Source organism: Ipomoea nil, unplaced genomic scaffold (assembly GCF_001879475.1).
Source record: "Ipomoea nil cultivar Tokyo-kokei standard unplaced genomic scaffold, Asagao_1.1 scaffold0319, whole genome shotgun sequence".
Classification (NCBI taxonomy): Eukaryota; Viridiplantae; Streptophyta; class Magnoliopsida; order Solanales; family Convolvulaceae; genus Ipomoea; species Ipomoea nil.
The window spans coordinates 1,574,106-1,585,745 of NW_017616747.1; the positions used below are offsets into that span (position 1 = coordinate 1,574,106).

At 37.3% G+C, this 11,640-nt stretch overlaps 2 protein-coding genes across 3 annotated transcripts; both read right to left on the reverse strand.

Annotated features, from left to right (window-relative positions):
• Positions 1 to 1,592: 1,592 nt before the first annotated feature.
• On the reverse strand, positions 1,593 to 7,087 carry LOC109171553 (ALBINO3-like protein 1, chloroplastic). 2 transcript variants are annotated; one of them, XR_002052619.1, is made up of 12 exons: positions 6,449 to 7,087; positions 5,745 to 5,855; positions 5,564 to 5,638; positions 5,104 to 5,164; positions 4,855 to 4,928; positions 4,606 to 4,713; positions 4,014 to 4,121; positions 3,316 to 3,419; positions 2,950 to 3,147; positions 2,385 to 2,526; positions 2,202 to 2,283; positions 1,984 to 2,113 (listed from the first exon to the last, which is right to left on the reverse strand). XR_002052619.1 is itself a non-coding variant. In XM_019320593.1 (11 exons), exons 1-11 carry the CDS (start codon positions 6,815 to 6,817, stop codon positions 2,039 to 2,041), a joined length of 1,608 nt encoding a protein of 535 aa, XP_019176138.1. In that variant the 5' UTR covers positions 6,818 to 7,086; the 3' UTR covers positions 1,593 to 2,038. The 2 variants fall into 2 exon arrangements, 1 of the variants encoding a protein (XP_019176138.1); XM_019320593.1 differs by having other exon boundaries at positions 1,593 to 2,113; positions 2,202 to 2,526; positions 6,449 to 7,086.
• A 367-nt stretch (positions 7,088 to 7,454) lies between these two features.
• LOC109171521 (uncharacterized mitochondrial protein AtMg00810-like) lies at positions 7,455 to 8,136 on the reverse strand. Its single transcript, XM_019320548.1, has 3 exons — positions 7,756 to 8,136; positions 7,652 to 7,654; positions 7,455 to 7,589 (listed from the first exon to the last, which is right to left on the reverse strand). Exons 1-3 carry the CDS (start codon positions 8,134 to 8,136, stop codon positions 7,455 to 7,457), a joined length of 519 nt encoding a protein of 172 aa, XP_019176093.1.
• Positions 8,137 to 11,640: the final 3,504 nt, after the last annotated feature.

Sequence of the window (11,640 nt, forward strand, 5' to 3'; positions counted from 1 at the left end):
TGGGTGTAGTACTATTGTTAGAAGAACCTCTATTGGACAATTTTAAATGTCTGAGTCACTGTAGTGATAGTGTGCAAAGGCAAGGGTCGAACTCACAGGAAATTATACGATGCAATTTAATTATTTGAAAGTAAAGGAATAAATTTAAAGAGTTTAACAAGAAGTCTGAATTGTAGAATAATTAAATCAAAAGTACGCGGAGAATTTAAAGAAAATAAATAATTAGAAACTAAGGAACAAATTGATATCTAAAAGAATGATATAAATTTAAGAATGTGAATTCAATACCACTACTAATAAAAGCAAATTTGATTAAGCAAGTATAATAAAGCTAAAAGTAAATTTAATTAAACAAATTAAACAAATATAATAAAGCTTAAAGCAACCTGAAGCAAATTTAATAAAGCAATGGCTTAGCAATCTGACAATACATTCCAATTAGTATCCACGTAGCAGTGTGCTTAAGACTTGAAGAATCAAATAAATTGCATGGTTAATTGAAGAAAAGGAGAAACCATGAAGAATTAGAGCTGCTGCCGCCAAGATTCTTCGGCCGGAAAGAATTTGGTTGTTGCGCCTGGGAAAGTCGCACGCCAGAACTCAGCCGCCGCCGAATGGAAATCTCCGCCGCTGCCTCCGCGAACCACCGGAAATCTCCAGGGCAAAAAATTGATGATCCTTCTCCTTCATAAAAGCCTTCCATTTATATTGCTTCCTTAACTAAACTCCACCGTAATTTTTGTTTTGAATCTCTGGCCATAGCCGATGAAGAACCTCTTCTCTCGCAGGGTTGTTGACGGCTTCAGTTGAATCGCCACACGAAGAGCTTCGACCGAGACTCAAAAGTAATTATTCTTTTAACTTAAATAAATTAGAATTCAATTATAATTAGTCTATGTTTATTAAAATTTCTATTATACTACTAAGACTATTATTATTATTATTAAATTAGAACCAAGGAATTATTAGACTGATAGATTCAAATAATAAATTAAAATTAATAAAAACAACCTACAAATGAATATATTAACAAAGTTACTTAATCAAAATAATAAAAAAATATAAAATTAATCAATTATTGAAAATTAACTATAAAAATATCATTAAAAATAACACTAAAAATAATGTTTATCAACCTCAATGGTGAACATTTTTTATTTTAAAGTTTTTTTTTTGTGTCAAGTAGAATTTGAAAATAAAATATTTCAAATTTATGCGGTAATATTTTTTCTTCTGCACAAATAGCATTTGTTATAATTAACAAAATCAAGAGAGTTGCCTCGAGCTTAGCGTCACCTGACATAATGTGATGATTAAAGACAGCAGTGTAGAAGTTCAAAACCACTAGAAACATGAATAGGAAAAAAAATCCGTGATGATGAAACTGTGGAAGGTAAGGTCCAAAATGATAAGAGTATGCGCGCATAAAAACTAAGGTGTAACTAATGGGTTGGTTGCGCGACATGCGATTTACCTTTACAGTGTCCTATGAGCTTAGGGTTAGCTGTCGAAACTGAGATCACCTAAAGAAATAAGAAATTTAAAAATTAAAAAAAAAAAAAAATCATAAAGAAGTAGAAGCAAGATGAAAATGGTGAATCCGAATTCCCAAACTATAATACTCATCGAAAACCAATTTGTGTTATTCAAACTCTGGTCTGGTATACATCAACTTGCTATCTGGCAACCTTCTCCCTCCTCAACTACATATGCCAAGACACATAATAGTTGTAAAGAAATTCATTATAGCAACTAGAGTATGGAACTATGGACTCTTGATCATTCTCCCAAGTCCCAACTACAACTTAATGATCCTCTTAGATGTCGGTCGCAACAAAAATTATTTACACGATTTGTCTCAAAAATTGCAGCAAATGTATAAGTACCCGGCTCCTGTAACCAATGTCGGGGAATACTAGCAAAAGGGAATCGGCATTGTTCTTCGTGCCAGCAGCAGCCAGTATCAAACTTGGCCCATATAAAGCTTGTGAACTGGTGCAATTACAAAGACTTCGACTTGAACACCCAGAGGATTCTACTAATGCTCATGACTATTGTCTTGTACTTTGCTGGATAGTTCTTTATCAATCATTTCTGTTGCAACAGCTTCTCCCTAGAGCAGGAAACAGTGAAATTTATTTTTCATCAGTTTGAGTAGAAACTTGTTCACGATAAGAATAATAATATAATACAATTCATACCTTTTCCCTCGTTTCATCAAGATGTTGGTCACTCCGACTGTAATGTTCACTAGATCCTTGATCATCTCCCTTTGATTTCAGGCTAGTAGTTTCACCATTCACAACACGACAATTTTCAGAATGAGTAGAGTTGCTATTGTTAGACACTGAATCTCCATTATGTGATACAGCGCGACTACTTACTTCCCTCTCAACTAAACTAGCCTCTTCCTTGTCTTCTCCTGCAGTCAGATTAGTTTCTCTATGAGCCGCCTCTTCTTCTATCTTTTTCGCTTCCTCCATTTGCCGTCTTCTTCTAGCTTCCTCTTCCTTTAGTTGCTTAAACCTGGAAAAAGCAATTACTATATAAGTATGAAACAAAGTGTTAGGATCAAGCACTTACCACTACGGCACTACGCCAAAAGCTATAACTAATAACGAAGGCGCCATCACATTTTCGAGAAGCAGGGTGCTGGATTCGGCACTTCGAACCCGTGACCTGGCTCTGATACTACTAGTTAGGATAAGCGCTTACCACTACGCCAAAAGTTATAACTAATAGCAAGGCGCAACTTTATTTCCTTATAGACCGCCATCACATTTTCGAGAGGCAGAGTGCTGGACTTGACCCTTCACCGGCCTCTGCCCAACAATCCCCCTAGGCCCTAGCCACCAATTGCTGGACTTGGCCCTTTACCGGCCACCGCCCAACACAAAGCATTCACCAAGTTATTAATGAGTTACTATAAAGCTCATGATTATCTAAAACCTTTCACCAGGGCGAGGCCCTCCTGAAGTTATGTTTTCGTCTTTCTTCTGAGCTATAGGTGCTTCAGATAAAGAATTCAATACTTTGGGTTGTTCTTTCCTGACAGTATCATCCTTTAATTCCTTTATTGGATTTTTAGCACCCCCCAATTTCTGAAGCCAAACCTGTTGACCAGTGCTTAGTATGTTGTTTGTGAGCCTGCATTAAAAAAAGTTCATTTTACTTCATAATTTGCCGGTTCACTTGTGAGTAAGAAAAAATTAGGGCTGAAGGCTAAAATAGTTTCCAAATTAATGAAGATAAATATAAAAATATAAGCAAATTCCATAGCACAGATTCAAAACATAATGCAGTTGAACTACTTACCAATATAGGCTTAGACCAGAAGGTACTGAAAGGGAAAAATAACCAATCATCAATGGCAAAAATTTAGTTATTGCTTGGGAGTTCTTCAGGTTTGGATCGTTGCTCTGGAAAAAAAAAATTAACAAAAAGAGTCAGCAAGAGAGAACAAAAAGGCATAGACTATAAAAATCTGCTTCAGTTTGTCATGAGTATGTTGAGGTTCAATGACAGGTCGGCATAATATAGCAATTGGACATTGGACAATGCTATATGCCCCTAAAAAAACCACTCCAACTGTTATAATTTAAGATTGGGCTAAGGTCACTCAATTGGGCTATAATGCACATGGGTCAAACCACACTAAAAGATTGAATCCAACCAATTAGCTAGTCTAACTCATGGCCTTATAAACCCATATGTTCTCCCTTATTTTATAATGTGGGACTCTTAACATTGACCACACAAAAATAGCCACATCAAGGAGTGGCAAAAATTGTGTGGTTTTTGTAAGGGTAGGAAGCATTATACTGATCATTAATAGTTCAAAATAGGTGAGAATTCAAAGCCAAAAATGGAATGAAAGCAATACTTGTATAATATGTAATCAATAAAAAGAAAGGATGGTTGCTGCTTCAACAGGAAGAATACCACATGTATTTCCTCTTTCAGGCATCCCAAAATATAAAAAATTGTAACTTCCAAATTCCAATCAAACAAACCTGTGGTGGTTGCATGATTTGGACGGAGATGTATTGGGAGATAACAAGCAGCACAGGCAAGACAAGATAAGCCAAAGTATCTGACCATCCAAGAGGGGGGTGACCATCCTGTAAAGAGATTGCAATATAATAATACATAAAGATAGAAGTGACTGAAATCAAGCTGTAAGAAGAATGAGGCAGTGAATCATGTGATTTACTTGATGAATTTCGGGTAAGAGAAACAAGGGACGAAAAATAAATAAATAAAATTCCCCCTTCCTCCGAAGAATCTCAATGATATTTGTGGTTAGAGAAAGCCTAGATTGAACCATTGGCAGCAATAACTGATAGAAGCAAGCTAATCCCAAAATGCAGAATGTGATATATCAATTAAAGCATGCAACTATTACAATTAAATCAAGACCAGTGTGACTGTGTGAGAGAATAATATTAGTTAAAACAAGTGCATAAACTAATTGGCCACCCACCAAAAAAGAAAAAAAGAGCAAAGAGAAGGAGAGATGCCACTTAAAGCAAAGAAGAAGAGGTCCAAAGCATCTTAAAGCCACAACAGATTCAACAAGAGAGGAAAATATAGTAAGTGACTAACAACAAAAGGAAAAAGCCAAGAGGTGCCACTTCCAGTTTGACGAGCAGCAGCAATTGTTGTCGGACCAGCCAGTGAGGGTATCCAGAAGAAGCCTTCTGTAAGGAGTCCCTTAAAAATAAAAACTCCTAGTTAGATACAACATTGCTTAGTGAGACACTGAGACTACATAAGAACACCCGAATACCAAGTACCAACCCAGCACCATCACAAAAAGATCAAAATAGCCAAAGAAAGAAAAATGGCCTCTACCTCATTGGCAACATTAGAAAGGGCTCTGTACAGCCCAATCCATATAGGAATAGTAGCAAGCGTTGGCAGACACCCTAACAACAAGAGAGGTAAAAGATATCAAGCGTAGGAATTTAAAGTATTGAAATTATCAAACAACAGAAAATAAAAAATGAGACTGAGATTATCTATTTTCATGTGGCATGCATGTAGATATGAACTCTTAAATCTATGCAAAACTAAACAAGTGCAATACTTTATACTAAGCACCTGCCAATGGGTTTATGCCAGCCAATTTATATAAGCGGGCAGTTTCGAGTTGAACTTTCTCCTGCAATACAGAGAAATTTAATAAACTATGTCAGTAAAAGAAAATTTTCACTGTTGATGAAATGGATGAATTCACAGACAATTCAAGTGCAGAGCACAAGCCCGCCTATAACAAATAATCAGAGGAGAGGAACGGGGTGATTTCTAAACTTTAATATGACCCAGAGCATTAATCAAGGATTTTCAAAGAGCATCTGATTTCGCAATTGTTCTGGGGTCAACAGCAAATTGCAGGTGTTTTGGACCTTCAGTGAACCATAAATTATCTTTGGGTTAAAAATTTTAGGAGCACTTCTCTATTTAGAATTCACCTATTATTGCATAATAGACATGTATAATGCTAATATTTAGTTTAATGAGAATGAAAGGAAAAGATATGTTAAGGTCAGAAACCACTAACCTGATCACCACCATAATGTTCCTGAATAGCCTTTATTTGGGGAGCCAAAGATCTCATTGCCATTGCAGATTCCACCTATTGAAGACTTAAAAAGCCAGTAAGAAAAGTTGCTATCCTATTGTTAGAAAAATTAATTTGCAAGCAAGCTGAAAATACAATAAACCTTGCAACAGGAACTAACCTGCTTCTTTGTCAGAGGGAAAGTGACAGCCTTTACTAGTACAGTAAGCAGTATAATTGCAAAACCATAAGCATAGGGCACATGAAGAGTAGAAAGTCCATCCTTCAGCACCTGAAAATGAAGCATCAACCTTATTAATTTCTGAAAGAATGGAGCATTGAGAGAAGAGAGTCAGAGAACCATTTAATAAATGAAGTCGAAGTACACCTTAAACATGTCATCAAGCAGTTCGTGATTGATTACTGAATTGCTAAAAGATTGATCAACCCAAATATAGCTCATAATACAAAATTATCAATTTCTTCAGCAATCCAGTATTACTCAATGCAACCTTTAATGTCCTTACAGCTAAACAGTACCCCTCCATAATAGAAATATGTCAATTTCAGTGGCGAGTGGTGTAAATGTTGCTCTTCAATTTTAAAAAACGGTACATATATTGCCCCCGTACACGGGAGGAAAATTGAGGGGCACTATATGTACTGTTTTGAAAATTGAGGGGCAACGTTTACACCACTAATAATTCAGGAGTAATTAATTGACATATTATAGAGGGGCATAAATTACAATTTTATTTATATATAGATTCCAAACTGAAATTCTGCAAAATACCAGCTTTCCAACCTGATGAGAGGAATCTAAGAACTAGAATCCTATAAAGCGTGGAGTATCAATCAAAATAATATTTTTAAACTTTTGCAAACCTTCAAAACTGCCTCCATCGTATTGGCGATTCCAGATAGCCAGTCACTATTCTGTTTAGCAGTTTCTGCAGTAGCAGCAGCTGAAACCGTATCGGGGGAACCCGAAACCGCAGCATCAGCGATAGTATACAAGACCCCCTCAACTCGAGCAAATAAGTTCTTCATTACTACCTCAGCATCTTCAGGGTCTGGAAATGGAACCTGACCCAGTCCGAACCGTGCCACGCCCAGCGTGCCCCGTAGGAAGGGCTTGTGAGGTGGAAGATTTCGGAAATGGGTCCGGGTGGGAATTGGGGCTAGGGTTCTAGTTTGGCATGGAAATGGTGATAGGATTATCTTGGGTCCGAGTGAGAGCACAAAAGTTCCCATTTCTAGTGTAATTTGATTTGAATCGGATTCTTTTGTCTTTCGAGCTGTAAAACCCTAAATATTCCCGGAATGAATTGGATTCGAACAAGAAACTGCTTCTTCTCCCGAAATTTGACGAAGGCTAAGACGAATGTGGAATTTAGTCCAGAAGTCGCGGAGTCAAAGGGAAAGAGAGGAAAATCTTTTTAGTTCATCTGTGAAATATCTTGAATTTGCATGTGGAACACAGTGAAGAAGAGTCATCCGGGATTGGGAAGTAGAAAATTTCTGAAAACTAATCCTAAAAATAAAAACCGGCTTGGTTAACATAAATTTATGATGAGTTTTTTTTTTTTTAATGGACAATGAGAGAATCTTAGAGAGACAAGTTATAATCTAACTCAAATACATGAGTCCTAATATTTTTTTTAAGCACAGGATAAACTAGTAATATGTAGTTTGTCTTTAAGAAAAAAAAATAAGACTAGGTAGAACTTTAATAAAAATATCAGCAAGTTATCTTCGATCGAAATAAAATGAACTTGAATATCTTAAGAAGTCACTCTGTCTCTAACAAAATTATAGTCAATCTCACATGTTTGGTGCGGGCATGGAAGATCAGATTTGCACACATATATATAGCCCCAAGATTGTTGCACTACAACTTAAGAACATGAATATTTGGGGCATTAATCTCACGCAGCAATGATAAAATCCAAATCACTTCAGCACAAACATCTGCTAGAGATTTATACTCAGCCTCAGTAGAAGATCTAGCAACAGTTTTTTGTTTCTTACAAACTCAAAATACAAGATTGGAACCAAGAAACACAACATAACCACTAGTTGACTTACAATCTTCAGGACAACCAACCCAATCAGAATCAGAAAACGCATGAAGATCACTTGACACTGATTTTCTTATACGCAGATCATAAGTAATAGTTCCTTTAACTTACCTCAGTACCCCAATGCGAGACCGTAGGAGCATGCATGTGTTGACAAAGCTGATTGACTGTAAAGGATAAGTCAGGCTGTGTGACTGTGAGATATTGCAACGCCCCAGCCAGACTCTTGTACTGAGTAGGATCATCATACAAATCTGCATTGAGAGGAACAGATTTCAAGACAGAAATAGGAGTAGCCAATGGTTTACAGTCTGTCATGCCAGCACGTTTTAAAATATCTGGCATGTACCTTTGCTGAGAAAGTAATATTCCATCATCACATTTTACTGTTTCAATTTCAAAGAAAAATCCAAGTTCACCAAGATCCATAATCTTAAATGTTGTGGACAACTTAGACAGTAAATTATTCACTAGATTCTGATCACTCCCCATTACAAGTATATCATCAACATAAACCAACAGATACACAAAGGCAAAATTCTGCGAATAGTAAAATAATGACACATCATACTTCAATTTCATGGGAAAATACCAAGTGTAACGTGAATAATCATCCACAAAGATAATAAAATAACGATAACCACTAGAGGACAACAAAGGAGTTGGACCCCCGGGCCGGTTTTTAAATTTTTGTGGCCCTGTTCTGGTAAATAAATGAGACCCTACCAAAATAACAATATGTAAAACAAATACTGTTATTTTTTTCTAATAATAATAATAATAATAATAATAATAATAATAATAATAAGGAGGAGGAGGAGGAGGAGGAGGAGGTAAAATGTTAATGTGCGCAAAGAAAAAGTCAAAAGGCATATTAAGGAATAAATTACAATTATAATAGGAGGAGAAGTCCAAAGCTAAAGCAGCATGCAAGTTTCAAACATTTGACCTCCAAGTTGAAATACAATAAACACACATTCTTACCATTTCTTCATGGAGCCTTTTAAATTTAATTGAAAACTTTTAATTTTTATTTCTAAACTAACTAGGTAAAATTAAATATTGGGCCTCTAAAATTTGGGGCCCTGTGCAGTAGCCCAGATTGCACAGCCAAAAACCCGGTCATGTTGGACCCTAAATATCAATCAATATAGATTAAATCAAGAATATTCGAACTAGACGACTCAACATGTGGCAAAGAGAAATGTGCAGATTTTCCCAATTGACATGCAAAACACAAACTAGAATTACAACGAATAGCATGACTAGATCCACTAACTGAACAAATCTGAAGGGCACGACTAAGAACACGTTGGTGTGGATGGGCCAAGCGATCGTGCCAAACTGAGGCAGAGGCGCGAGCGGAGAGAAACGTAGAAAGAGACGAACGTGGAACGGGTAACGTGTATAGTTCACCAGAACTATTGCCCCCGGAGTATAACCGCTTTGGTGGTGATATCCTTCACAACAAAAAATACGGGTGAAACTAAAAAACACTTTATTGTCTAATGCAAAGCGTTGGACAGACAATAAAGATGTAGACAGATTAAGAACATACGAAATATTAGATAACTTGAACGACCTAGACGAGGCATTAAAGGAAGCATATACTATATCACTTTATTCATCACCGTCACGAAGCGTGTCACTACCATTGTTGTAACACCCCCGATTTTCAAAAAATTTTAAAAGCTTAAACAAGAGACATAAAGCTAAACATTAATCATTAAGCAACGGAAGCAACGTCTAAACACGGAGGTGCTATGTCACACCTACACAACAATAGGTGCACAGGCAGCACTAACTACTAAGCAGTCTAACAGATCAACTACTTAGGCTCACATGCCTCAACAACTATTAAATGAAGAGATCTAATCTATCTACAGGCCACTAGCGCGCTCTCCAAAGCTTCTCAACCTGTAAAAGATAAGGGATAACACCCGGTCAACGAATAATGCTGGTAACCCACCAACACGCGTTAAGTATCATAATATACATAGATATAATCAAAACCATTTAAAACTGGGAATACAGTATATATCATTTTAAAGCCGAGAGAGGAAACATCAATAGACTCATCAATCACTCACAACAAAGGTCAATGACCAACATACTCAACAAGACAATAGAACCACAAGCAACAAGCTCAACAACAAGGTACAACGTACGAAACACAAAGAAGGATTCACAAAAGACATGCTCTTAAGCAATGAGTGGCAAGATTCACACCATAACGAGTTCCAAGTCCACATAGGACACAATCACACCAAATCATATACCGTGGAGTCAGCACCACGGCTCGATTCATAGTGGATCAGTGTGGAGGACTCCAAGTCATCAACAAACATGTATCACGTAGTCATCACAACGACCCGGATCACATGCATAGTGTCATCGCAATGACAAGGACCGTACCCCAATGGAAGCAGAGCTAGCAACTTTAAGTGTATACACCCCATATTGAGATTCCAAGCTCAACGGGTTAGCTACCATCTCTGGCAACTGGAATGAGTTTCTCATGTTGCCCACAAGTCACAAGTAACCAAACGGCAATCCGGAGCTTTAAACCCACTACCGGATGCAATCACACATAAGTCCCCACACTGTCCACTTTACCAGTTCAATCATCTCATCACATCAATCCATCATCTCAACAAGAGTCAATATACACGAAATCTAGAGAGACAACAACACCTAGATTCCACACAAAGTGTGTACAACAGAGGATAAGCTCAACAATAGCTTAATCAAGGAATAATCATACACACGGGATCACATCAGGGGATTCAATCAAGGGGTTTCAATGAAGGACATGAAAAGATACTCAACAACAACAATGGACCTCAATCCAATATCAACATGATTGGCAACACGAGTTTCCAATCCTCAATAGAAAGGGACAAACAACACATACTAGCATCAATGACACCAAGACTAGCATGCATATCAAACGGGTAAACCAAAATGGTTCAATCGAACCTTCAAGACTCATATTAGCCCAACGAATCACAAGGTTGGACCCTTAGCACGATTCAAGACACAAAATTTTAACATGGATTCCTAACACATCGTTCTAGACATACGAAACATCAAGAAGACTCACAAAAGCTCAATAATTCAACAACGGGGGGTCAAAACATCAAATACCAAGAAGAAAGGATCACAGGGAACAAATCCCCTCAATCCCCACATATGTTCCCCGTGGGTGGGGCCACGGGTAGGGCTCCACCCGTGGTAGTACCCGCGGGGTACATCAGGGCCCAAAAATCAGCATTCGCGAAAATCCACTTTCAAGGCCAATTTCAAGTCCAAATGACCCCAAATCTTCCACACAACAAAGATATGACTTGAAACTATGAATAGCTCATACAATAGCATTCAAGAACCTTAAATACAAGCTCTAAACATGCATTATCACAAGATCATGCATCAATCACTCCAACACATCAAGAATATCACATAGAAACCAATAATCATTATTATCAAGTGAAAATAGGTTTTGTGTAGCATGGGTTACCTCTTGTAGACCAAGAACACCTTCTTCAACCTCAAAGCAAGACCAAAGCTCCTCTAGATCAACCTAGCACTTCACCCACCACTAAATCTTTTACAAACTCCCAAAACCCACAAGGTAGAAGAAAGATTTAGAGAAAAGATGGAGGAATCTTGTAATGAAAAGGTAGGGAATGATGGATCTTAACATTGCTAGCCTTGTAGTGTTGAAAATTTGGAATCTTGGCTTGGGATTTCTTGAAAAACTTGTGAAGATCAACTCTAGAATTTCCTAGAGAGAAGGAGGAGTAGGGGGCAAGAAAGAAATGTAGAAAAAATGGAAATCCTGAAAAATGATTTGGATTCCTTGGTTAGGGTAGGGTTTTTATGCTAGCATTGTGTGAAATGACCAAAAGGGCCCCTTCCTCCCAAAACTAGTTAGGAGAAAGACAAAGTCTAGGGTACAAGGGCTAAAGCCCAAGGTACAACTCATTGACCACATTA

What these genes read in the sequence shown, in the direction of transcription:
- LOC109171553 (XM_019320593.1), bottom strand. Translation starts at nt 6,817, where the DNA reads ATGGGAACTTTTGTGCTCTCACTCGGACCCAAGATAATCCTATCACCA. An exon ending in TCCCTCTGACAAAGAAGCAG is followed by an intron (nt 5,639 to 5,744) that starts GTTAGTTCCTGT and finishes AGTCTTCAATAG; the next exon opens with GTGGAATCTGCAATGGCAAT. An exon ending in AAATCATGCAACCACCACAG is followed by an intron (nt 3,420 to 4,013) that starts GTTTGTTTGATT and finishes TTTTTTTTCCAG; the next exon opens with AGCAACGATCCAAACCTGAA.
- LOC109171521 (XM_019320548.1), bottom strand. Translation starts at nt 8,136, where the DNA reads ATGGGGAGTGATCAGAATCTAGTGAATAATTTACTGTCTAAGTTGTCC.